Genomic DNA, 25,100 nt, shown 5'->3' with positions numbered 1-25,100 from the left:
TAGAAAGTGTCTTTCTTGTGTAGTCAAATGCATTTTTGACTGTTTGCAGATTGATAGTTTTTTCCTTGTTTTAGCAACCGTTGAATTCCGATCCTCAATGGATGGCAGCGTCTGCACTCAGGAGCCCTCTATGAAATCGTCGATGGTCTTGCCCACTAAGAAATCTGTTGGCTATCCAGGTGACCATCAGGACAACCCTGCCAAACCACCGCTTTACCATAAACAGCCTCCTGCTCTCCCCCCAAAGCCTTTCTCTAGGATCCCAAACCACAGCACAGGTCAGTTGTCCTAGATTATGGTCCGTTCCATGCCTGTGCAGCTTTAATCACTCCAGGCAATATGTTTTTTTTCTAGAACTTTTCTTTAATCCAAGCAGAATAAATACAACATAATATACACTTGATTTAATATTTTTCCTTAAAGTGTACATTGTTGGGTGTTGCTTCATTAGCTTTAACTGTCAAAAAATGATTAATTTTAAAAGTAAATAGCAGGTACTTGTGTTGATAACAGCTTTGGCTTTAAACTGTACCTGTACAGCCACACATGCTCATAGGATTATACTAGTCTCATTAAATCCCTCTCTGGTTGGGTCAGCTGGCTTTATCTGTCATTGTCAATCTGTCAGGAGAGAGAAGTGGCATTACTCTGGTGTAATTCCCCCACTCTGGGCTGATGTTTGAGCCGTTTCCACTCATCTGTGTTCTTTGTTTATCTATCTGCACCATAAACTGCAATAGCTATGCCATGCATGACATTCATATAATAAGTCCAATGAATCTTCTTTTTGTCCTTTTTTTAATTTTTTAACAATTCCCTAGATTCTTGCCAGCCAATGAAGTTGCCCTGTATGCCTGGGGGAAAGCACTCTCCACCTCTGCCACCCAAGAAAGTGATGATTTGCGTGCCTCCAGGGGGGCTGGACTCCTCCTTATCCTCCCCTTCTCCATCCCCCAACCCCCTCAACACTCTCCCACAAAAGTCTGCCCCTCCCCAGGGCATGCCTTCCCTACATGGCACCTTACTGCCCTCCCAGCTTGTCGGTCTAGCCGGTCTACACCAGAGCCACGGTCACCCGCTCCAGCTTCAGTACGGCAGCTTACACGCCCCCAGTCGGATCATCGAGGAGCTCAATAAAACCCTGGCACTCTCCATGCAGAGGTTTGAAAGGTTAGTAGCTCTCAGTTCTGGTCATTAAATCTGATTGTGGGAAGGCAGGGAAGGATTATGGCTCAGTTTCTGTCTGTAAATCACATGTAATATCTTAAGTAAACTTAAACAATGCTGCATGTGTATGTTTAAAAATGACACAGATGGATCTTATGTAACAGAACTACACTCATCAGTCACAACACGGGGAGGGCCACGATAGGCAGCAGGAGAACATTAAATTACAGAAAACATAGAAAGAAAATGGACAAATGTAATAAACTGATCAAATTGTGATGCTGACCATCATGTTGACACCTGGGTGTGTGAGAATTGGTTATCCGTAGAAGACATGAGTGCAAGATGCACTGTGGGAAGAAGATGAGGTGATTCTCAGGGAATGTTATGCCAGAACTGCATACACATATTATATGTCATGGTAAAAACAAAGTACACCCAAACCCAAGGTTTTAGAATGTAATAAAATAATAATAATCATAATCGAGCCCTTAGCAGGTCTTAAAATTAGGTAAATACAACCTCAGATGAACAGTAATAAAAGACATAGTACAACATGTCACTATTTATTTAAAAAAAATAAGCAAAAATGCAAAAGCAGTAAATGAAAAACAAAGTACAGCCTTACTGATTCCATGGGAATTAAGAGGGTAAGTAGCAGCTAGGTGCTGCAAATCAAATGCAATTGATGAATTGATTGGCAGCAAGTGTGAGGACCTCTATAAAAACAGCAATTTGGGTGGTAATGAATCTTAAAGAAGCACTTATTGCTGCATCAATCTGGGAAGGGTTATGAGGCCATTCCTAATTTGATGTTCATCATTCTACAGTATATAGAGTATGAAATATTCAAGAGAGCTGCTGTTTCCAGGAGTGGGTGTCCTATCACATTCATCCCAAGGTCAGACCATGCAGTGGTCAGCAAAAAAAAAAAAACCCAGAGGGATAAATTTCATACTTTACTGGCCTCAGTTGGCATGCTAAATGTTAAAGTTCATGACAGTTCAATTAGAAAAAGACTTAACGAATATGTTTTATTTGGAAGAGCTGCCAGTAGAAAGCCTCTTTCTATCTAAAATAAATAAATAAATAAATATGGGAGCAGAGCTTAGGTTTGCAATGTTGCATGTGAAGAAGACTTCTTAAAAAATGTCTTTTGGACAAAGAAGACCAAAGTAGAGATGCTTGGCCATAATGCACAGTGCCATGTTTGATGAAAACGAAACAACATATTAGCACAAATACCTCATGTAAGGCAAGGTGGTGGAGGGGTGATGATTTGGGCTTCTTTTGCAGCCACAGGATCTGGCCACCTTGCAGTCACTGAGTTGACCATAAACTCCTGAAATGTAAGAGTCAGATGTGAGGCCATCTGTCCAAAAGCTAAAGCTTGGCTGAAATTGGGTCAAGCAGGACAATGATCCCAAGCACAGCAGAAAACCCACGGAATGACTTTAAAAAGAAAATAATTAAGGCCCAGTCAAAGTCCAGACCTCAGCTGACTGAAGTGTATCTTCAGAGAGCTGTGCATAAACAAATGCCCACAAGCTTCATTGAACTGAAGCAAAATTGTAAAGAAAAATGGTCCAAAATTCATTCAGCAACAATGTGAAAGGCTGATAAAGTCAAGCAGAAAATGATTACTTCAAGTTCTTGCTGCTAAAGGTGGTATTTACCTCATTTTAAAACCTGGCAATACCTGATAACTTTTTATTATGTCCTTATATGTAAAACCGTAGAAATGACAGAGAGTTTAACTACATAGACAATGCTGCAGACCATGTCCACCCCATTACTAAAGCAATATTTCCTGATGGCAGTTGCTTGGAAATGGTGTAGCATCACAAAGATCTGAACTGTTTTTACTTGGCCTCTAGATTATCATTCCAATTACACATCAGTGGTATTTGTTAAAAAAGTCTCATCTATACAGGCCCTGCATCACAGTTTGTAGAACTTAATGCATCTGATGCTAAAGTCCTTGTGTCTGATAGGAGAGGACACTTTCCAAGAGGTCTTATGGAGTCTGTGCACCAGAAAAGAGCTTCTTTATTAGCAGCAAAAAGGGGATCTGCAGTTTTAGGCAGGTGGATTTACAGTTACATGGCTAATATTAGTATAGCGTTTAATGCAGATTTTCCCTTGCGTTTGCTAGTGACATTTTTCTTCTACAAAGAATTGATTTCCTTTCTTTTTTCTTTTTTTTATCTGATGAGTTTCTGGTCATTATGGAGTAATGAATGTCTTGTTACTAAAAGCTGTCCCTAGAACAGGTCTAATCAGAGTAATCACTGAGAAATGTCCTTAGCATAGAGTGTCCTCTTTTATTAGTATTTGTTTTTGTGGCACTGTGTCTGCCACTTTCAGATCTGCTCTTGTGTTATTGAGGTCGCATCCTGCCAGCTCTGTAGCACTACCATACAGGTCTAAATCGGCACACTGCCTCACAGGGCAGCATGGCCTAATTTTGAAGTAAATGTGTGTATGTGTGGGCACAGGCGCATGGAGTAGGCGTCCCTCCAACAGTTGGCCTGACATAACATGACCAGCTGCTCTTTACAAGAGCTGCATTTCTTCATGTTTGGAGAAAAGGGACATGATAGCGGATTGCACATTATGTAACCTCTTACATTAGGATCTCTTTTTCACCAAAGCTATTCGAGTAGGGATAAGGAAGTAATGGCCCTGATGTTGCTCACAATTAGTCTGAAAGCCTGACGTGGTTACATCACAGTGTCCCATCATAACAACCTTCAGCTAGGCCGTTATTAATGAATCTGTCATATATGTCACTGCTGCTTGCTAGTGCCAACCGGTGACTGCTTGTGAAAGTGAAGTTTATTCTTGTCAGGCTGCTGTTAATAATGCAAGTTGTATAATCCGTTACTCTTTTTTTCCTTCTGTGCAGCTCAGAGAATTGCATGGTATTGCGTAGGGCTTCGCAGAAATGCAGTTAGTTGGTATTCAGGCTTTTTGTACTGAAGTTCTCTTTCAGCTCCAGTTACACAGTGTATCTCCCCTCGCTTTATACTTGGATTAAAAACCCACTAAGCTATCATTATGTTCTGCACCAGAAGCCCAAAGCCAATTTATTGTTTTTGAGCCATTTTCATTTTCTGGGTTTTGTGCGGGCTATTGTTTTAATAATACTGTATGAATTTAAGAAAAAAAAATGCTGAAAGATAATGGAGATGAAATATGATGATCTTCCCCATTTCAACTGGATTTTCTGGCTCAGGGTTTTCATAAATTCACCCTTTTAGCAAGGCCAAATAATATGGCCATCCTAATCTGTCACAACCCTGTTCCAAGAAAAGTCGGCATGCTGTGTAAAATGTAAACAAGAGCACAGTGCAATGACTTTCAAATAATCTATTTTACAATGGTTCTAATATAACATTTTTTAAAAATATATATTTAAGGAGACAATTTTTACTGTTTTAAGGTCTGTCTTGCTTGTTAGGGATTTCAATTTTCAGTGTCATATTTTTTTCCCCATTTCATAACCTGCCAGCTGTTTTCAGTGTGTGATAGGTCTAAACAGCAGGTAAGCTGGCCAGTTTAGCACATGGACTCTTTAGCTACTGAGCTGTGGTTTTGTAATACGTGTATATGTTGTGATATGGCATTGTCTTGCTAAAATAAGATAAGCCTTCCCTCAAAAAGATGTCAGTATTTGGCAGCACATATTTCTCCAAATTGGAGTTGGCTTTTGAATTGCATGGTGAGGTTGACAAAGTATTTCTTATTTTAATTGGTCAGACAACAGGGCAGTTTTTCACTTTAATTTCATTTTCTTTCTTATTCCAATTTAGTAAACTAGAGTCAGTATTATCAATCCATATACCCAGAATTTTAATCTCCCTACATAGAGAGATCATCGTTTTAGGTTTTTCACTTTACCATACTTCCCATTAAATGAATGTTTTGTCTTTTACATGGTAGAAATGACATTCTTGAAGTGCTGTTTGCAGTGATGAACCATGCTTCCTAACAGTGGTTTTAGAAATGCTGCTGAGCATTATTTATCTGTTTTTGTTTTTTATATATTTTTTTGAAATATTAATATTTTTATTTCATTAATATTACATTTTTTGCAGTCCTATCTCAGGGGCTAAAGGTGCTGTAAAAGCCATTCAGTCTTAATCTTTGGCCTTGTACCTTGTGCAGAGAGATTTCTCTCTATTCCGTAAGTCTTTTAATGATATGCCCTGTTGATTTTTTTTTTTTTATATTTGTATTGAGAAGTGACTTTAACTTGTTGAACTTATTAGCTATTGGTAGTCTTTCACAGAATAGTGACGCCATCCTCATGTTTATGTCTGAAAGTAGTGTGTTCCCAAATTTCTTTTAGGCATTACACAACAACCCAATGTTTGTGATACGCACATAAAATATCATCTTTTTGTTATTTGTTTAGCATTCGTTTTTTGTTGGAAATTGTTCAGTCTATTAATATTCATGCTTGGCTCAGAACCATCATAACTTATCTCCCTTTCGCTCCTCTAGCTCTGCTCTGCACGGCGGTGGTCAGTGTGCCCCCTTAGAAAGAAGAGAAGTGCCATCTGTGATCATCGACTACGAGGACGATAAGGAGAACCTGCCTAATGAATCTGACTATGAAGATCTACCCAGCATGTATAAGGATGAGGATGATGATGTGGATGACGATGAAGACGATGATGAAGATGACGACTCAATATTTACAAGTAAGTGGCAGCTGTCATGGTAACACAGAGTAGTGAAATTGCACTACTGCACTATGCTCATCAGCAGATGCCTGATCTGTCCCTTAAGCTATTACTGTCTGACTTTTGAGGATGTTATTTTGATTTAGTTTATCAAGTACGGTTGGTTATTTATTTATTTATTTTTTTAAAACTATGCACCCAAAACATTTAAAAATCCCTGTTTTTTTTTATTTTTATTTTTTTTATTTAACTATAAAATGTGATCTGTTTTATACTTGGCAGGTATAAAGCTGGGGATCTAGTTTGATTATGTAGCTCACTTTAGGCTTCTTTTTGTGATAATTAACTGTGACGCACACATACACACTGGGGCATGCCTCGTTTAGTTAGTGTGTGTTATATGAAATACCAAAAATAACAGTAAATGTTAAGCTAAGGATTAATGTCAGTTGAGATAACTATAACATACCTGTGCTACAGTATTGCTTGGTCTGTGTTTTTTAGTTGTTGTCAGATGGTTGTTAGGCAACATGATATCATAATATGTCATGTATAATTAAACTTTTCTAGACATATAAATTAAATCATACTATGGTTTTATGTAGCATTGTTCATGCATAAACATAGGACCAATTCTGTGCAGTTATTGAAGCTAACTGCTGTTGGTGGTGTGCATGAGCTGCATATTTTGTTAACACACCCCATTCTTTCTGTGAATTGCTCACTCGAGCTGCAGTGTGACCTCTCCAAACATGTGCATTTTGTTCTGCACTAGTTGTAAGTCAAATTAAAGTCACAGGTAGGGCATTTGAGAAACAGGGTGCCTTAGCAGCAGAAGTGTCTTTCTCTGTTCGCATATCACTCCAGTCTTGGCCTCCCTTCACTGGTTGCCTGTAAATTTTAGGTTTCAGTTTAAAATTTTAGTTCTAACCTTTAGGGCCCTGCATGGTCAGGCTCCTCAAGATTTATCTGACCTGCTGAAACCACATACATCTTCTCGGGCTTTAAGGTCATTAGATCAGAGACTGCTGGTGGTACCACGCACTCGTTTTAAAACTCGTGGTGATCGGGCCTTTCAGACTGTGGCACCACGGTTGTGGAATTCTCTCCCACTGTCTCTTCGCTGCACGGACTCCATTGATTCTTTTAAGAAACAGCTGAAGACATTTTTATTTAGAAAAGCATTTGATTAATTTCTTCTTATGCTGTTTTTATAGTTTTATTGTTTTACATTGTTTTATTTACTGTTATATTGTTTTTATATTCCCATTTTCTGTGTTGTAAAGCACTTTGTGATTTTTATCTGTGAAAAGCGCTATATAAATAAATTTTACTTACTTACTTCTACTTACTGTTTTTGTTTGGACAGCTCATGTTTGCAGACATAGAGACTGTTTGTTTGACTGATCATAATTGTCAGGGCTCCTTATTTCACATGAAGGCTCTTGGAACTCAGATTTAAACTAACCTTCAAAGTAGGGCCGAAAGATTCACAGAAATGTATCTAGAATTTAATTATCAGCCAAAACTTTGATGCATATTCTCTTGGAAAAACTGCTGAACTGTGCAGAATGCATGGAAGGAACATAATGTTAGAGAGCTATTGTTTTAAATCCATGGTATAAAATATTTAAAACACTGTTTTCTGGAAGATCCAGAAAACAGAGGCCAAATAGCAAAGATCAGTACATTAAACCCCATTTTCGTATACTTATTTTTACCATACCAATACCTATTAACCATAACTATTTTAACATTTTGCATTTCAAATTTAGGTACACTGGCTCAGAAGGTACTAAGAAAAGACTCTTTGGCCATCAAGCTGAGTAACCGTCCATCTAAGAGGGAACTGGAGGAGAAAAACATCCTGCCCATGCAGACAGATGAGGAGAGACTGGAATCTAGGCAGCAGATAGGCACCAAACTCACAAGGTGAGAATCATACGCACATGCTTTTCTTCTTAGCCTGAATACAATTACAATACAGCCACAATTTCTGGGACAGATATTTCCAGCGGGCCTGGCTGATGTTGCTGTAGCCAGCCCGATAACAGCTGTTGGGCAACAGCACTGGCTTTTCTCAGCCATTGCAAGCATTTGTTTTACTTTGGGCTGACAATTCCTAATGTCCTGGCTTAACAGTATTGTGACTCAGTCCAAAGCCCATGTGAGTCTTATTTTTATTCAGTCTTTTCTATCCTTTCAGTTTTTTCCTTCCCAATATCCGATAAGGATAAACGCTTTATTTCGTTAAAACGAGTCTCTGAAAATGGAGCTGACCTAATTTCAGTGATGCATCAAACTCCCCCCTCCTCCTTTTTTTCCCTGCTCTTGTCTTCTCTCTCTCGAGTGCTCTCTCTCTCTCCATTTCTCTCTCTAACCCTGTCTCTCTCTCACTTTCTTCCTCTCCTGCCTGACTCCCTGCCTCGCTCACTGAATCACCACAGTGATGCATGTGCCAAACTATCTCCACCCGACTCCTCCACACAGCAGCACCGCGCAAGCCGCTTCATATCAGCAGTTTACACACACTGCAGTGATGCCGTGTGTGCAAGTCGTAGGAATGTATATACATATGTTGAGGTCATGAATGTGAATTCTAGTAACTGAGCAGATCAAACAACGCAATGTTTGGTCTCATTTGATTTCACTGGGCTTTATGAACATGCGCGACTAAATAAAGCGGATGTAATGATGTGGTAAGGGGGCAAAGAAACCACCAGCTACTTGGTAAAAATGAAAATCTGAATAGTGCAATTCGATATGAGATGCGGCACTGACGGAGTATTACCTAGAGACACTGGCACTACTCCTCACTGTGACGGCAGCACAGTACATGTTCTCAGACATACTGTCTGCTTAGTTCTCATGTTCCAGCTCTGTAACAGCGTCTTTTATACAGTATCACCTAACAAACACTTTCCCATTTCACTCTTTATTACCAGCGGCATTGTGTCCTTTAAAGTAGTTGCTTGTGCCAGGCCAGTTAGAATTGATTATGATAATGCTGATCTAGGACACGCTGACCTCAGCTTAGTTCTGCTGACCTGATTCACTGGGAAAAGTATGGAAAGTAAAATGAAGTGCTTTTACCCTTCATAAAGTTAATAAACGCACGGTTTTATGCTGTTTTTTTTTTCTTTCTCCGCTGGATTTAATGACTGTATTCATATTTTCATGTAACATGTATTTTATTATTTTATTCCTTTTTAAATTTTCCTTTTTTCCTTGGGCAGATTTCTTAGGCGTTCTTATATCTTATTTGTGTGTATTGAATTTCTGGATGTAATTACAATGATGTTTGTCCTTCTAAATGCTGCTAAATAATTGGTTGGTATAAGTCAGCAGCAGCTCAGAGAGAAAGAAACTAAATCAATGATTAAGTGATTTCTCACTTCCACGCATCATTGATATCTGGAAGGGTTACAAATTTTACTTGTTCAGAAGGAATTTGTATTGTCTGCAATACTTGCACCGGGTTCAGAAACAAGCACTTTTTAAAATATTAATAAGGCTGAAAATGTTTAAAAATACTTTTTCGGGATTGTCTGAAACTGACAACTTTTACTATTCTAGCCATGTATCAAAACATTCAGCTGTAAAGAATAAAGAGCTTAAAGCAAAGACTTGGGTTTAATTTGAGTGGTTAAATAAAAATATAGCACTAACTATATATTTTAATGTCACTCATCTCCATCCACTCCACCATGCCTGCAAACTCTTCTTCACCTCTCTTATGCACCTCACTATCTGCATTTTCTTTACATGGTTGACCCCAGGTATTTAAACTCATCTACCTTCACCATCTCTATTCTTTGCATCACTTAAACTGGTAAAAGGTTCAAAAGTAAATGGAGCTTACTACATAATCTTCAATCCATGCTGAGATATCCAAAAGCCCAGTCTGGGATTTAGTGCCTGGACCTTTCTTTGCACAGAACTATGTCTGGCTACAGGCTCTTATTTTGATGAGCAGTAACAGGTCAGATCTAAAGAAACTGAGTCAATCATTGATCCAGTGCTCAAAGACAGATCTACCACCACTTGTTTTGGATAGATTGCTATTGTAAGAGTCTCCAGCTGAAAGTATTTTGAGTGACTGACTTTGTGCATCTTAGTACTTCCAGCCACTTAATAAGCATACTAGAGATAACCTGTACACAGCACATCTACTCTGATGTTGTATAAAATAAAATAAAAAGCATATCTGGCTATTCTGTTTTTTGCTGTGTAGGTGCTGTATGCAGTAAATTTGTAATGACCTTTTTACTCAGCAGCTGAAGGTGTCACAGTCATATTTTCCTGATACAGCATCAGATAAGAGTTTGGTGGTTTGGGGTATCAGGCTTTGCTTTTAGCCTTATTCCTGCATCCCATCACTGCTTTATCATTGAGTCATTGTGGGGATTGGTGATCATGAATGAGTGACGTTTTTGGATTTTCACCTGTCAAGCTGTCATGAGGCAAGAGCTTAAATAAGATAAAAGCCTTTCAACTAAAACAATATACAACTCTGTTGCTCATAAATAACTTCTACAGGACACAAGGAAGAATGAGAATTGAGGTCATTTGTATTCAGTTCAGTTTGAGAATGCATTTTACTCTAAACTTACTCTACGCGACTTATTCCCAGCACTATATAAAAGTGCTCGTTCTGTGAGCCAATGTGTCAATAAGATAAACTTGTCGGGAGTCGATGTCAAAGCTGGGAAGTGAATGCTCTGCAGAATGTAGGGGAGAAAAAAAATGAGCTTAGCAGCTTTTTCCTGAACTATACTGTTTTGGAACACTTCTTGTCCTTTCAAAATACCCTGAATTTTCATGTGTGACGTGACTGCATCACATCAGTTCTGCAAATTTGGCAGCTGCACATTCACATTGCGGATCTCCCCTTATAAAACATCCCAAAGGTGTTGTGGATTCGGATCTGGTGACTAATGAGGTTATTGAGGTGACTGTACTCACTGCCACGCTGATGTGCCCAGTTAGTGGTGACTTTAGCTTTGTAACAAGGTGCATCATCAAGCTGGAAGTAGCCATCAGTAATTTGTAGGAAGAAAAGATCAACTTGGTCAGCAATGATACTCATACACACAATGGCAGTCAAACAGTGAAAGTTAAAGGAATTTTTTTAATTTATTTTTTCCTCAAACCTCCAATCCACAAAGTAAGGTTGGTCCATGGTTTGATGATGTGGATCAGAAATTCTGATTACATTTATTTCTTAACTGTCTTTGCATTTGTGCTTAAGTTTTTGTGAGCCTCTGCCCACTGCACCCTCAGATTTCTATTGCAGCCTGTTGGCCTCAAAGTTTGAAATTGCATTCTGAGGTGCTTTGCTGCTCTCAGCTGCACTTGCTGGGAGTGGATTTTCCGTACCAGGCTAGCTGTTCTGTGGCCTCTCATCACCAAGATGTTTCCCCTCTGTAGAACTGCTCCTCACTGGGTTTTTTTCCCCCCCCATACGGTTCTGAACTCTAGAGACATTTGTGGCTGAAAATCCCAAGAGATCCACAAACCAGCTTGTCTGGCACTAACAAAGTCATGTTTTCAAAGTCATTCAGATGTTTGATGCGAACATTAATTGAACCCCGTGACTGTTAAAGTCCTCTTAATGAGAAAAACCTGTAAAATATTTGGATGTATTTTCTTTTTTTAAATGTGATAATCTCAAAACTGCTCCCATATTGGTTCAGACTTTCCTCGCTGACCTCCTTTCTCTGATTGTGTGCTGACTGTGGATTTCTGTTTCTCATCAGACGCTTGAGTCAGAGACCCACAGCTGAGGAGCTAGAGCAAAGGAACATCCTCAAACGTGAGTATCTTAAACGTGTGTATTTAACATTACATAGCTAAAAATGTGCAAAAAGGTCCCTCAAACGTTGCGTTTTAGCAACACATGGCCCACATTTGTAGCTGCCTTCTTGTGCATGCTGACTGCATGAAGGGCAGCGTGGAAATTTCTTTTCTTTTCTTTTTTTTACATTTTTTTATTAATTTTTTTTAAATGATTATTATGAGACCCTGTTATGTGAGTGCTCGTGGACATGCATCTCTTTCTTTTGTTCCTCCTCGATCTGCCTTTTCGTGAAAGTCATGCAAGGTAGCAGGGTTCCCCGAGGAGTCATGTCCACAGAGACTGCTTTCTTAGCTCAAACACATGCAGTATCAGAGAGAAGCAGTTCTGTTTCCTGGGACTCTGCAGATCTCACATCAAAGACTGATTTACTATCAGTTCCTGCTTTCCCAGAGGCTCTTGGATGATTGGCAACAGTACAAGGGGGAAAAAGACAAAGTAACAATTTATGACTGACAAGTCATGTCCTCCCTGTCACTCACACACATACAAAACCAAGGTTAAACAAACGGGACTTTATTTTGTAATGAAGCAACATCTAAAATCCCAAACTGCAAGTAGTACTGGAAATGGAGTGTGTGTTTAGTACAAGCATAAATACAGACTGACTGGTGAAGCTTTTTGCAAACAGCAGTGTCCCAGTGTGCTTCTTGTTTACTCTTGTCTCTCGTTTTAACTTATCTTTTTGTTTTGTTTGTCATTGTGATTCCAGTGGAATCTGCAGGACAACACATACAGGAATTTAGTGAGGAATAAGAACTTGATGTAATCAGCAAAAGAGAACTATATACATTTGAAAAGCTCTGGGACAATGTGAAAGAAACAAAGCAATCAGTCACTCCTCATGCCTAACCTCTCCTAAAAGCATAAAACAGCCAATGATGGAAGCTTTTTAAGCTTTAAGGGACTTATCCAGTTAAGTGTGGAACAAATGAGGCATTTTAAGCAAGCGGCGCGCTTGTACTTATTTCACAAAGAGCCCCACTGTACGGATGCCTGTATTCAAAGGTTAACACTTCATCCTTTCATTCTTTGCAGCTCGCAATGAGCAGGAGGAAATGGAGGAGAAAAGGGAGATAAAACGAAGGCTCACGCGAAAGGTGAGTCCAAAATAGCTCCAAAAGTGTGAACCCACACTTGCTCTTTTGGCACTTGAAGGGGCAAGTTGTTGGCCAGGATAAACAAACACTATGACAGTGAGTCATCTGATGAAATGGAGTGTGTGTGTATGCGTGGGCCTGGTGTTGGTACTTCTCAGGTTCCCTCAGGAGACACTGATGCCCTTGTTGCCCTTGTCCCTTCAACATGTTGGATGCCAAACTCTTAGACCCCATAGGGAGGTGTTGAGCATGTTCCCATCCCTGTCAAATTAAAGAATAACACTTTCTGCTCACCTGCAGATATGCTTCTCAAAACAAAACCTCTCAGCTGTTGGACAAATACCAATGATGATATATACTTTAAAATATGCAAGTTTTTAAAAATGCAAGAATAGAGAGAAGGGTTTTTTTTTTTGTTTTTTTTTTTTGAAGTTGTAATCAGAAACATGGCTGTAACTGAAAGCGATTTACTCCAAGGTGAACCAAGGTCAAAATAACCAACATAACCGAGCTATTTTTTCAAAAAGTAGTGCTACCCAATTCTCAAGAAATCAAGTAAAAGATATGTACTCTAACCATGACTCCTTAGAATATGTGAACGAGGAGGAAAAACTGTAAAATAAAATGTCATGTCATCCCTTTTGCTTCAGCGCTATTAAAGGGAATTAATCTAAATCTACTTCCGGCTGCTCCCTTACTCACAAGAAGCCGCCACAGTGGGTAGCTCCTCATGTTTGATTTGGCAGATTTTTACACCAGATGCCCTTTCTGACACAACCCCAAAGGGATTTGTGTCTCCTTCCAGGATCAAACTGTGGATCTTTCACTTGTTATGCAAATGTGTAAACCAAGTAATGGAAGAACCAGGCTTTTTAAACAGCAGGGTGTTGTAATACTTCATCACTTCATCAGGCAAGGACCTGAGTCTAGCCGTTCCGAAAGACACCTCATAAGTAAGGAAGGAGACGTTACCTCACAAAAAAATAGATCTACACTCAGGCGTAGAGCCACAGCACCCATTTTAAAGGTTATATATGAGATTCTACATGAGGCAGTGGGACCACAGATTTCCAATTTGACAGCTTTAGTATGTCTGCCCTTGCATCTTTCTTATTTTTTGCTGGGTGTACCTGAGAGGAGAGAGGTTAGAGTAATGAAAAGCACCCTGTGCAGCTGAAGATAGACGTGCAGGTACTCTAATCTAATCCATTGTTTGTTAAATTTTGCTTATTGCTTCTTAAACTAAAATAAAGTTCTATGGGTTTCCTTTATAACCTCACTTTCTTATGAGAATTATGATCAGTATCTGAGTAAAGTAATCGGTGTCAAGCAGAAACTGAAATGTTAATTTGAGACTTTTTCAACACAATAAAATATCAGGACTGGTTTCTTGACCTCCTCACTCTTCCTCCTGCATAAGAAAAAACAATGCAGGCTGAAGACTTTCTATGAGAAATGTAATATATGTTTTTAATTTTCCTCATTTCGCTCCAGCTGAGCCAGAGGCCCACTGTAGAGGAACTGAGACAGGCCAAAATCCTCATTCGATTCAGTGACTATGTGGAGGTGTCAGATGCCCAGGACTACGACCGGCGGGCAGATAAGCCCTGGACCCGGCTCACTGCAGCTGATAAGGTCAGTTTACTAATCTTACTGTTAAAATTAGATAATCTCTGATATTCTCAAGATTCCCCCTTCCCTAATTTGATTTGTCACTCTTAAGCTCTGCTTCTGTGCTTCTTATGACACGCTCATACAGGGAGTGCAGAATTATTAGGCAAATGAGTATTTTGTCCACATCATCCTCTTCATGCATGTTGTCTTACTCCAAGCTGTATAGGCTCGAAAGCCTACTACCAATTAAGCATATTAGGTGATGTGCATCTCTGTAATGAGAAGGGGTGTGGTCTAATGACATCAACACCCTATATCAGGTGTGCATAACGTCCTTTCCTTTGGCAAAATGGGTCAAAAGAAGGACCTGACAGGCTCAGAAAAGTCAAAAATAGTGAGATATCTTGCAGAGGGATGCAGCAGTCTCAAAATTGCAAAGCTTCTGAAGCGTGATCATCGAACAATCAAGCGTTTCATTCAAAATAGTCAACAGGGTCGCAAGAAGCGTGTGGAAAAACCAAGGCGCAAAATAACTGCCCATGAACAGAGAAAAGTCAAGCGTGCAGCTGCCAAGATGCCACTTGCCACCAGTTTGGCCATATTTCAGAGCTGCAACATTACTGAAGTGCCCAAAAGCACAAGGTGTGCAATACTCAGAGACATGGCCAAGGTAAGAAAGGCTGAAAGACGACCACCACTGAACAAGACACACAAGCTGAAACGTCAAGACTGGGCCAAGAAATATCCCAAGACTGGTTTTTCTAAGGTTTTATGGACTGATGAAATGAGAGTGAGTCTTGATGGGCCAGATGGATGGGCCCGTGGCTGGATTGGTAAAGGGCAGAGAGCTCCAGTCCGACTCAGACGCCAGCAAGGTGGAGGTGGAGTACTGGTTTGGGCTGGTATCATCAAAGATGAGCTTGTGGGGCCTTTTCGGGTTGAGGATGGAGTCAAGCTCAACTCCCAGTCCTACTGCCAGTTTCTGGAAGACACCTTCTTCAAGCAGTGGTACAGGAAGAAGTCTGCATCCTTCAAGAAAAACATGATTTTCATGCAGGACAATGCTCCATCACACGCGTCCAAGTACTCCACAGCGTGGCTGGCAAGAAAGGGTATAAAAGAAGAAAAACTAATGACATGGCCTCCTTGTTCACCTGATCTGAACCCCATTGAGAACCTGTGGTCCATCATCAAATGTGAGATATGCACAGTAATAGTCACCTGCACACACAGATATCCCCCTAAAATAGCTAAAACTAAAAACAAACTAAAAACTGCTTCCAAAAACATTCAGCTTTGATATTAATGAGTTTTTTGGGTTCATTGGGATCATGGTTGTTGTTCAATAATAAAATTATTCTTCAAAAATACAACTTGCCTAATAATTCTGCACTCCCTGTAGTAGCAGAAGGGTGTGTTCCTCCTCTTTCATAATGAAAAGTCCAACTCTGTTGTTTGGTTTGCCTTTGTGAAACACCCTGAAGCAACCCTGCTGCTCACTGTCCCGTGATCTAAGACTTTTAATGAGCTGTAGAGTTTGCTGAGCAGATATTCTGCATTGTCCTAAACACTACGGGCACACCTGAGGTCCACTCATGTGAAATGTGAGAAATCATAAGGATTCAGCATTTTGGTTATGCAACATCTCCACTTACATAAGAGTGTAATTGGACAAGCAGTGCCTCAAGAAGCCCCCCAACGCTGCTGTGCTGAAGTTTTATTTTGTTGGGGGTTTTTTTGGTTTGCTACTTCTGCTGTCGAACACAGAATTTTGTTTGGTCTCCTGCTGTGGACGCATCCTCCCTGAGGCAGAAGACATCCCCTTGCGTCACGTTGAATAGTAGAAGCAATCACCTGACCGGGGTTCTGTTACATGCTGTGACATTGTAGAGGGGATGTAAGGTCATTAAAAAAGATTGTATCGTACCATTTTTATATACAGAAGCCATGATTCACTACCCGCTGGTTTGGACTCAAAAGCTTGCTTTGGTGAGGCCCAATTGGTGAAATTACACCACAGTGCCCCCTGCTGATGCATTCAGATCACTGCAGGGTTTTTTTCCCACTCTGAAATCTGCTTTATTTGGAGCTTTGGATCCAAAGACTGTAAAAAAGTAGATATCGCTTTGATGTTCTAAAAATACAGCTGTCATGGTCAAATCTAAAAATTCCATTTAACTGTATTCTCTTTATCTGTCCTGTATAAATCAATGCTATCAAAACTTAATGCTATTTAAAGAGGAATCTATCCAAGTAAATCATCAACAGATTGTAAATTATGTTAGGGCTGTTAGAAGTCTCAAGAGGGGGAAATTGAAGGTTCCTGTGATGAGAGAAAAGAATTCAGAAGACTCATTCATGGCTTTGAGATGAGCATAAATAATGCATGAAGCATACTAAAAGGAGTCGGGGCTTAAAGGCTGCCGTTTGTGAGCTAAGCCTTTGCAGCTTCGCTCAGTCTTCTTCCTCTTTGTCCTCTGCAGGCAGCTATAAGGAAGGAACTCAACGATTTCAAGAGCAACGAGATGGAAGTGCACGAATCAAGTCGCCATTTAACCAGGTACAAACTACCAGCTTGCATGATTGATATCACTTCAAATGCAGCCAAAAATATTGGCACGCACGTGCCGACTTCTTCTTGAAACTTCAAAACCTCTCTTTTTTTTTTTTAAATATATCTTTCTAGGTTTCACAGACCATAGTAGACCACCACTGTCTCGAGCAGTGCCCAACCGGCGCTCTCCTCCACTGAGAACCTTAAGTGCTGGACAGTAAAATGGTGCCCGTTTCTACAATAAGGCCATGTCTTCTGAAATGCCTTTTCAAGTCCCACACAACTGAGTCGGTACTACGCCACAAGACGCAGACACCCACTACTCCATCCATGTAGTAGCACACAAAGACTCCAGCCGATTCACATTGCCCCCGCCCTGTGTGGAATTTGCTCGACTATCTCTAAAACCTCTCTGCTGAGCTCTCAGGCAGGCACTCAGTTCTGTGGCGATTGGATAGCAGACCAGTTTTCTCGTTTGCGATTGATTGGCACACTTGTGTCATCTACCGAGGGTAACTGTACCTTGGTATGTCAATAACACCAGTAGACTTGTCTCAGTGGACATGTTTTTATTCCTCTTCTTTATTACGCTGTCACACCAGACTCCTCTAGCCCTTACGGACAGCTTTTGTGCCAGGATGCAGGGTTGATTGTTCTGAGCTCACTATGTCATCAGAAGCTCCATCATTACTACACCTGCTGGGACTTTGGAAACAGCTTAGAGAAACAGGAGGAAGGGCGGGAGGGAAGGAGGCGTCCAACATTAAAATCATGTGCAATACTTTTTTTTTTTTTCCTTCTGCTTTTCTTAGACTATAGCACCCCCTGGAGTGTCCTCTATGTCGTTACTATGTAGTCCTGACTTCTTTCATGCACTTCTCACTGTACCGAAAATGCTGACATTTAATTGCTAACTGTGAATTTAAGAGTTGGGGCTAACGCCTGTACTGTCTCTCTCTTTAATGTATATTTTGTTTATACTGAAGAAGGTCGAATTTAAAGAAGAATCGCGTTTAACTGCATTTTATTCATGTGGGTCTTATAAATTTACTGTCAAAATTTGCAGCTGGTGGATATTTTCTGGTTTCCAGTGTGTGCAAGAATGACCTGTTTTGTATTATTTTGACAGTGTTAACTGTTTTTTTGTTTTTTTTGTTTTTTTCTAGAGGCGCTCGGCTCATAAACGATTAATTTACATCTTTACATGCCAGTGCTTTGATGTGTGTGATTTATATCAAGAGATGACTCACCACATGTCTCTTTTTCTTTTGCAGAAGTGTGTGAAATGATCTTTGCTCATAACGTGCATTGTATTATACACTTTACTTTTATACTTGTGTCACCCAAGCTTTTGACGAAGCAATACCCAGCGTTTATAGAGAAAAGGTTAAACTGCAGGTGTACCCCCCCCCCACACACATCATTGTTTTTTACTGTGCGTACATACTATGCCTACACTTCAGGGTTTAAAGTTTTCTTTTATACCTTACTTTAAAAAAAAAAAAAAGAGAAAAAAAAAGGCTTTATTCTGGGGGACTTTTTCAGCAATTTTCTTGACTGAGCCACCTGAAAATCTGCCTCTTTGACAGCTTTACCGACACATTCGGACAAGATTTGATGGAACTCTCAACGAAAAAGGATGCATTCTCTATTTCAAAAGATTTGAGCACTGATTTTAGTGTATTCACTGAGTCAGGATTTTTAAATATTTTTATTCCTAAATATAGTTTGCACTGTTAAGAGTGTGGCTTTAAAGTGGCCGTTGTTTCAAGGTAAAGTCCAAATGTGTAAAGTATTGTTGGATTTCTGAGGTGTAACCAGTGTGTCTCTTCACTTCAGTGGTCTTTGTTACCTGATCAGCCACCCTTCACCAGTAGTCCAGTGCTCACGAGCTTTATGTGCACAGAATATTTTCATTATTTTCTACTGTATTGCTTTTAAAGTTGCAATATGAAATTGTCAGATGAAGAAACAGTGGAGTTGAACGGCTGCCGGTCGCCTTTTACAATACATCTGTCTGCAAATTAACAGGGTTTCCCCTTATTTTTAAGGACAGCGATAGATGACATAATGAAATCAGGGAATTGATGACAAAAAAAAAGTTTTGCACTGCATGGTTTGTATGTGAATGGATAGGGGTTTGCTAGATTTCTGAAGAAGTTCAGATCAGAATCAATACACAAGTATTTTTCTTGTCCCTCCACCCCCTCCTTTTTTTTTTTAATATTAAAATGTCAATGGATCATCTAATTGCAAACACTTTAATATTTGTGGTATTTCGTGTTGGGAGCAGCTTCTGTATAATTCAGCCATCTCAACATGTTCTTTCATGTTTTTAAGTCCAGAGGTTCAGTACAAGCATAGTAGGAATAGGGAGGAATTTATATTAAAAATACACTCCAGTTCTCATTTTCAGCTCTTTAGTAACAACCTGAGCCAACGGGCTGAGCATGAGGTTTTTCCATTTTGCTGGAATCAAGGAACATGATGTCAGCAATAATCTGATTCCTTTTACATGTCTGTGGAGCAACTGAACAAAAACTGAATGCAGTCCTCTTTCCCCCCCATTTTTAATCTACAGAATACTATGTAAAGGATACATCATGCCAATTAAACTCCATTTCTGAATGCATTTACTTTGTATGCATTATTATTTTTGTACATATTTTAGGCTTGTTCTTTAACCTTGTAGTAATTACAGTCTGAGATCACTAAAACACACTCTTCTTTGGCTGTTACTAACTTAGTGTATATACAGTAAAAATTGTGCTTATGTTTTATTGATAGAAATGTTTACTAATAGTATTTACATTTCAGAGCCTTCTTCTTATGATCCAATAAACTTCCCTATTGAGACTAATTTACATTCTCAATTCAGGTGTAAAATATACCTCAGTTTAGAATATTACAAATCAGGTTTGGGCCATTTGGTAATTCCTTATGAATACAGGGGAAGGGCCCTTTTTTTAAAGGAGGAAGAAATGAAATTGGAGAGCCATTTAAATGCAACATTAAAGGTTTTGTCTCACAAGTTAAATATACATCATCAAACCAGGGAACATTGTTAGTTAACTATAGCCTCCATTTCCTGTTCTTAGCTGACTGGAGTCACACCCAATGGGCTCTTCTGCTACTGTAGCTCATCTGCATCTAGGTTCAACATGTTCACATTCAGAGATGCTTTTCTGAATATGTTGGTTGCAACAATTGTTTGAGTTACTGCTGCCTTCCTGTTAGTGCAGACCAGCCTGGGTATTCTCCTCTGGCATCAACAAACCCTGGAGATGAGTGTGAGGGAATATCCTAGTAGGTAATCCAGTCATCTTGTTCTGCTTACCAAAATTCAGGGCCGTAGGGGGGCTGGTGCCTATCCCAGCTAACATGCACAGAGAGGCAGGTTACATCCTGGACAAGTCGCCAGTCTGTTACAAGGCAAACATATAGAGACAGACACAGTTTAGATAAACAATCTCTGAAATACTCAGATCCGCCCATCTGGCACCAACAACCATGCCTTGTTCAAAGCTGCTTAAATTACTTTCTTCCCCATCCTGACGCTCTGTTTGAACTTCAGCAGGTCATCTTGACCATATAAACATGCCTGAATGCACTGAATCACTGCCATGTGATTAGCTGATTAGATATTTGCCTTAAGGAATGGTTGATCCTAACAAAGTTGACAGTTTAAATAAACTATAATCCTTTAAGCACTGAGACTTCCGATATGTAGAAATACCATTTTCCATTTGAATATGTATGGTTATTCAAATGAATAACCACTCCTAAGCAGTAGACGTTAATAACATAATATTTTTAGTCTTTTTTTTTTTTGCAGGATCTTTAATTCCACACAGGTAAAACGTAGTTTTTTAAACCAAATTACATTGTGTGACTTTATACTGCCGTAATATATGCGGCAGAATGTGAACAAGTAGTCTGTCTGGTACAGTAAGGCTCGCTGTGGCCTCAACGCTCCACTAGATGGCGGAAAATACAACAGAATAAGTCGACGTACACTGAGCCTTGTGAAATGGCGTCCTGATGAGATGGTGCCGAAGTTATTTGCTTCGTCACCACTTATCTAAAACATTTAGACCTACAGCGAGGCTTAGTTTAACCTTGTAGCATAACAAAAACTTTCTCTTTTATTTTTAAGATAAATGACCGCCGTGTAAGCTAGCCAATGTGCAAGGAATCCTCGATAACAGTTGAAAGTTTCCTCACATATTCAACAGTTGACATTGACAACTCACTGTGTGACTGCGTCTTACAGTTTTACTCGCTGTTAGCGTACAAGTAGCAAAGGGTGAGTTCGCCACAGTAAACACAGGACGTGCTCCTGTAACGCAACACCAAACATTTTATAGGCGCTATGTTTACGCCTCTCAACTGTTCGCCGCCTCACTTGACTGAAAGTGCAAAAAGGCTTGCTGGGAAATGTATTTTTTTAACAGTTTCGTCCCGGCAGCGGCGACTACAAGACGCTAGCTAGCGCAATACTCTTCCCACAATTCACCGCGTTGTTGTTAGCGACCCCCATCTTGTGTCCTCCTCATGAATATATATTAGTCGGTATTTGCGTAGGAGGTCGGCCGACGTTCATTTCATATTCTAGCGCTGTGTTTTGGTCCAAATGGGACGCACAGTCACGTCTCCGCCCTGATCTGTCCCTGCTCGCCCAGCCTCTTTCTCAGCGAATTTAATCAGTAAGATGTTTTTTGGGAGCAGCGGAGGAGACTCCGACAGGGAAAGGAAGGCGAGGAGTGAATGACTACTAGTGGAATAACTCAGCAACACCGCCCAGTTGGCGGACATTTAGCGCGGCGGGCACGTATTCGGGCTTTTAAATGTAGAGCTTTTAGGCATAACCAAGTGCGCACCGTTATTTATTTAGAGCGGGGGACTTTTCATTGGCAGGGATGGAAAGTGTACAGGCTGTCGCTGAGGATGGCGCGTCAGATGGAGGCGCGACCAAGTTAATGAAGAAGCCCAGCGGACTGTCTGTCGCCCAGGGGACTCCAGCGGATGATGGCGGTGGATGTTTGGCACCCTCCCGCGCTGAGGCAAAGAACGGGAATAGCCTTTCTCATTCCGCCTCTACAGCGGGGACTAGTGCGTCAAACCGAGCCGTGGCGTCTAATGGCCGGAGCTCATCCAGCAACTCCAGCTCGCTCCTGTTGCGACGGAGGCGCTTGAAGAGGAACCTCTCAGCTGCAGCTGCAGCCACCACTACCACCTCAGCTGTCACCGCCGCTTGCGGCGCGAAGATGAACTCGGCCCTGTCCTCTGCGTCTTTACATACTCGAAGTCTGGATAGGAAGACTCTGATGAAGCACCGACAGAACATGCAGCTGCAGTCCGCAGATCGCGAGTGGGTGAGAGCAGATCTCCACCGGGGCGCCATACACGTCCACGACAGACTGACGCCCTCGTATCCCAGGCCGGTGCTTTGCACTATGGACACCACAGCCGGCGAGGTGGCCCTCCGACTGAGTAAACTCTCCAGCAAGTCGAGCTCTGTAATGCGCATTTTTTGTAAAGACGCCTCCAAGACGGACCAAAATGGGAACTGTAACATGAATTATGAATATAATGATAATCAGGACAAGGTAAAAGAAGACTCGAGTATAAAATGCAGCCACCTGACCCCACTGGAAACCACAGATTTAAGAACCCGTCCAAATGACAGGTTGAGACTTCTCCTCATGGAGAACGCAGATGTCAGGCAAAAGCAACAGGACGTTGATGGAAAACTTTTCACCCCGGAGTCAGAAGACAACATAACCTGTTCGCTGTCAGACTTGAATTCTAACTCTAACATGGATACCCCCAATGACGATGATTCGGAGCACAGGAACGGTGTGGACAGTTATGGATTAAACTCTGGCTCAGATGTGGAAAGCAGTGCATTTGACGACCTGAGCTCCGGGGCCCGCCTCAGTGAACACAGGGACTCCCTGAGTGATGACATGATCCTGGGAACTGAGGCATCCATCCTCAGTCCCTCCTTTGATAGTGCCACAGAGGGCCATGACATGTACGGGAGCTCGTCAGACGAACTGGAACTCGACTGTCCAGCATCGAGCTCAAGCATGGACCCCATCTCCCAGCATCATACTAATGGCATCACTGCTGTCACTGCCAACTACAAGCAGTGCAACGTGGGACATTTAAGCGACGTGACAAGCGACGTGGGGCCAGATAGCAGACTCAGCCCACACAGTCTGGGCAGCCTCCCACCCAGCAGTAGTTCCGGCTCATTGTCAAGAGCTGGTTCTACAGGTAACACACCTGACATCCAAGATCCGGACTGTGGCCAGGGGGCCGTAAAAACAGGGCTCACAGCACACCAGAATGGAGATTCTTATAATTCCAGCCCCACACTCTATGTTCAGCTGCATGGTGAAGCTGTTAGGAGGCTTAGCCCAGATGAGAGGCCTCTGCAGATCCAGAATGACTTTCTCTTTAAGCTTGGATTTAAGAACCCGTGGAGAGTTCAGGAGGAGGGGCTTAACACAGAAATTGGCTCCTTGTTACGTTTTTATGCAGGTAAATGAAACTACGTGTCTGTGTATACATGTGTAATATGACTAATATCATTATAATATCATCCTATTGCGATCCATGTGTGTTTTGCTCATTCTGACAGTTACTGAGGCCTTTATATGAAGCCTTTGTTGTTTGGAGTGGAGATCCGTAATGTTGTAGTGCTTGGAACAGGTTGTTAACCTGTGAAAGAATGAATCTGGTGGATTCAGGCATTTGTATGGTATGACACCATATCCTTTTTGCAGAGGCAGGATAATATTTTCACAGGATGAGCTTGTGCAGTATGAGTGCAGCACAAAACCTGATAACTGCGACAACAGTTTTAGAGGGTCATTATTAAAGGTCTGATAGACTAAGCCTTTTTCCCAGTGATGGGTTGCTATGTTCAGGTTATCCGTGTGCTTGCATTAATGGGTCAAAGTGAGGTCACGTTCCAGAAGGATGTTGATTTTACAGATCTACCTTGCATTACAGTCTTTGTTTGTTTGTTTTTTTGTTGCTTCTTCCGGCTTCAGCTATCTTTGTTGGCCTGTAGCAGCACACTTTGCTCCCATGGACACACATGCCATTGGCTACAAAGCCATCACCACAACTTATGGTGCTCAGACATGGGGGCCCTTTCCGGCTTTTGCCCCATTATCATCCTAATGAAAAGCCTGAATTCCTTTTTGGTTGGATGGAGAATAGGGGTGGGAGCGGTATGGCTGGGAAGACCATAAACCCTCTCTGTGGACTCTGTGAATTCTGGTCATTGAGATGCTGCACACTGCCTGTCCTACTGGCATCCAGCACAGCTACTGTCACACTAACTAACTGCTTGCCAAGCTGGGTTAACGTGCTTCTCCAAAGCTCAGGAAGCCCTTTTCTTCACCATGCCACTGCCTCCACCACCGCTGCTATTGCTGTTTGCTGCTGTGGGAAGTCGAGTGTGTGGGTGGCGGTGGTGGTTGAGGGGTGATAATGTGAGTTGAATCAGGACAGTTGAGGAAACTGGTCTGAAGTGTGCAAACTGTAATGCTCTGTAGCTTCCTGTCCCTGGAGGCTGCTGAAACAGAAGTTATTTAATAAGAAGCTGAAAACGGCCATAGAACCAATTGTTTCCGATTGCTAGGATTATTTAATTACATGGAAGGCTGTACAAGCGTGCATACTGGGACTCCTTAATCAATGCCCATTTAGAGAAAATAACAAATCAAATCCTACATGAGCCTGTGCAGTCATCTGAGATGAGCCAGTAGCAAACAGCAGCTGTTAACTGCCGGCAGAGGAAGCCCTCACGGCCCTCTGATGGTGACGCCTCCACATCTCATGTGAGACAGCTTAACTACGATCACCTGAGCTCTCCCCGGCACGCCCCCACCACCACCACCACACAAAGTGCCACTCAACAACACCCAGGCTGCAGTCTGCAAATGAGGCTTGCCTCTTGTCCAGCCACATGTAGAACGACATTGAAGAGCACTACACACACACACACACACACACACACACACACACACACACACACACACAGACAGACAGACAGACAGACAGACAGACAGACAGACACACACACACACACACATATA

The 25,100-nt window shown here is 41.2% G+C and overlaps 2 protein-coding genes across 3 annotated transcripts in view; both read left to right on the top strand.

Annotated features, from left to right (window-relative positions):
- The window catches only part of LOC146648064 (phosphatase and actin regulator 1-like), a 49,847-nt gene extending 30,631 nt beyond the window's left edge, over positions 1 to 19,216 (top strand). For both annotated transcript variants that reach the window (XM_085389924.1, XM_085389923.1), the window contains exons 4-12: positions 75 to 278; positions 822 to 1,170; positions 5,677 to 5,876; positions 7,634 to 7,790; positions 11,618 to 11,673; positions 12,754 to 12,815; positions 14,310 to 14,450; positions 16,913 to 16,989; positions 17,116 to 19,216. In XM_085389924.1, coding sequence (XP_085246050.1) covers positions 75 to 278; positions 822 to 1,170; positions 5,677 to 5,876; positions 7,634 to 7,790; positions 11,618 to 11,673; positions 12,754 to 12,815; positions 14,310 to 14,450; positions 16,913 to 16,989; positions 17,116 to 17,131 — 1,262 coding nt within the window. In that variant the 3' untranslated portion in view covers positions 17,132 to 19,216. The remainder of the gene's footprint in view (positions 1 to 74; positions 279 to 821; positions 1,171 to 5,676; positions 5,877 to 7,633; positions 7,791 to 11,617; positions 11,674 to 12,753; positions 12,816 to 14,309; positions 14,451 to 16,912; positions 16,990 to 17,115) is intronic.
- Positions 19,217 to 21,543: 2,327 nt separating this feature from the next.
- Positions 21,544 to 25,100, top strand: part of phlpp1 (PH domain and leucine rich repeat protein phosphatase 1) — a 45,489-nt gene continuing 41,932 nt past the window's right edge. Inside the window, exon 1 of the mRNA XM_085388335.1 lies at positions 21,544 to 23,532. Coding sequence (XP_085244461.1) covers positions 21,903 to 23,532 — 1,630 coding nt within the window. The 5' untranslated portion in view covers positions 21,544 to 21,902. The remainder of the gene's footprint in view (positions 23,533 to 25,100) is intronic.

This window comes from Rhamphochromis longiceps, linkage group LG18 (assembly GCF_057381845.1).
Source record: "Rhamphochromis longiceps isolate RC_006_pf linkage group LG18, R_longiceps_female_GT1.1, whole genome shotgun sequence".
Classification (NCBI taxonomy): domain Eukaryota; kingdom Metazoa; phylum Chordata; class Actinopteri; order Cichliformes; family Cichlidae; genus Rhamphochromis; species Rhamphochromis longiceps.
Note: the sequence above shows the minus strand (reverse complement) of the source record. Positions and strands in the feature narration are given on the sequence as shown.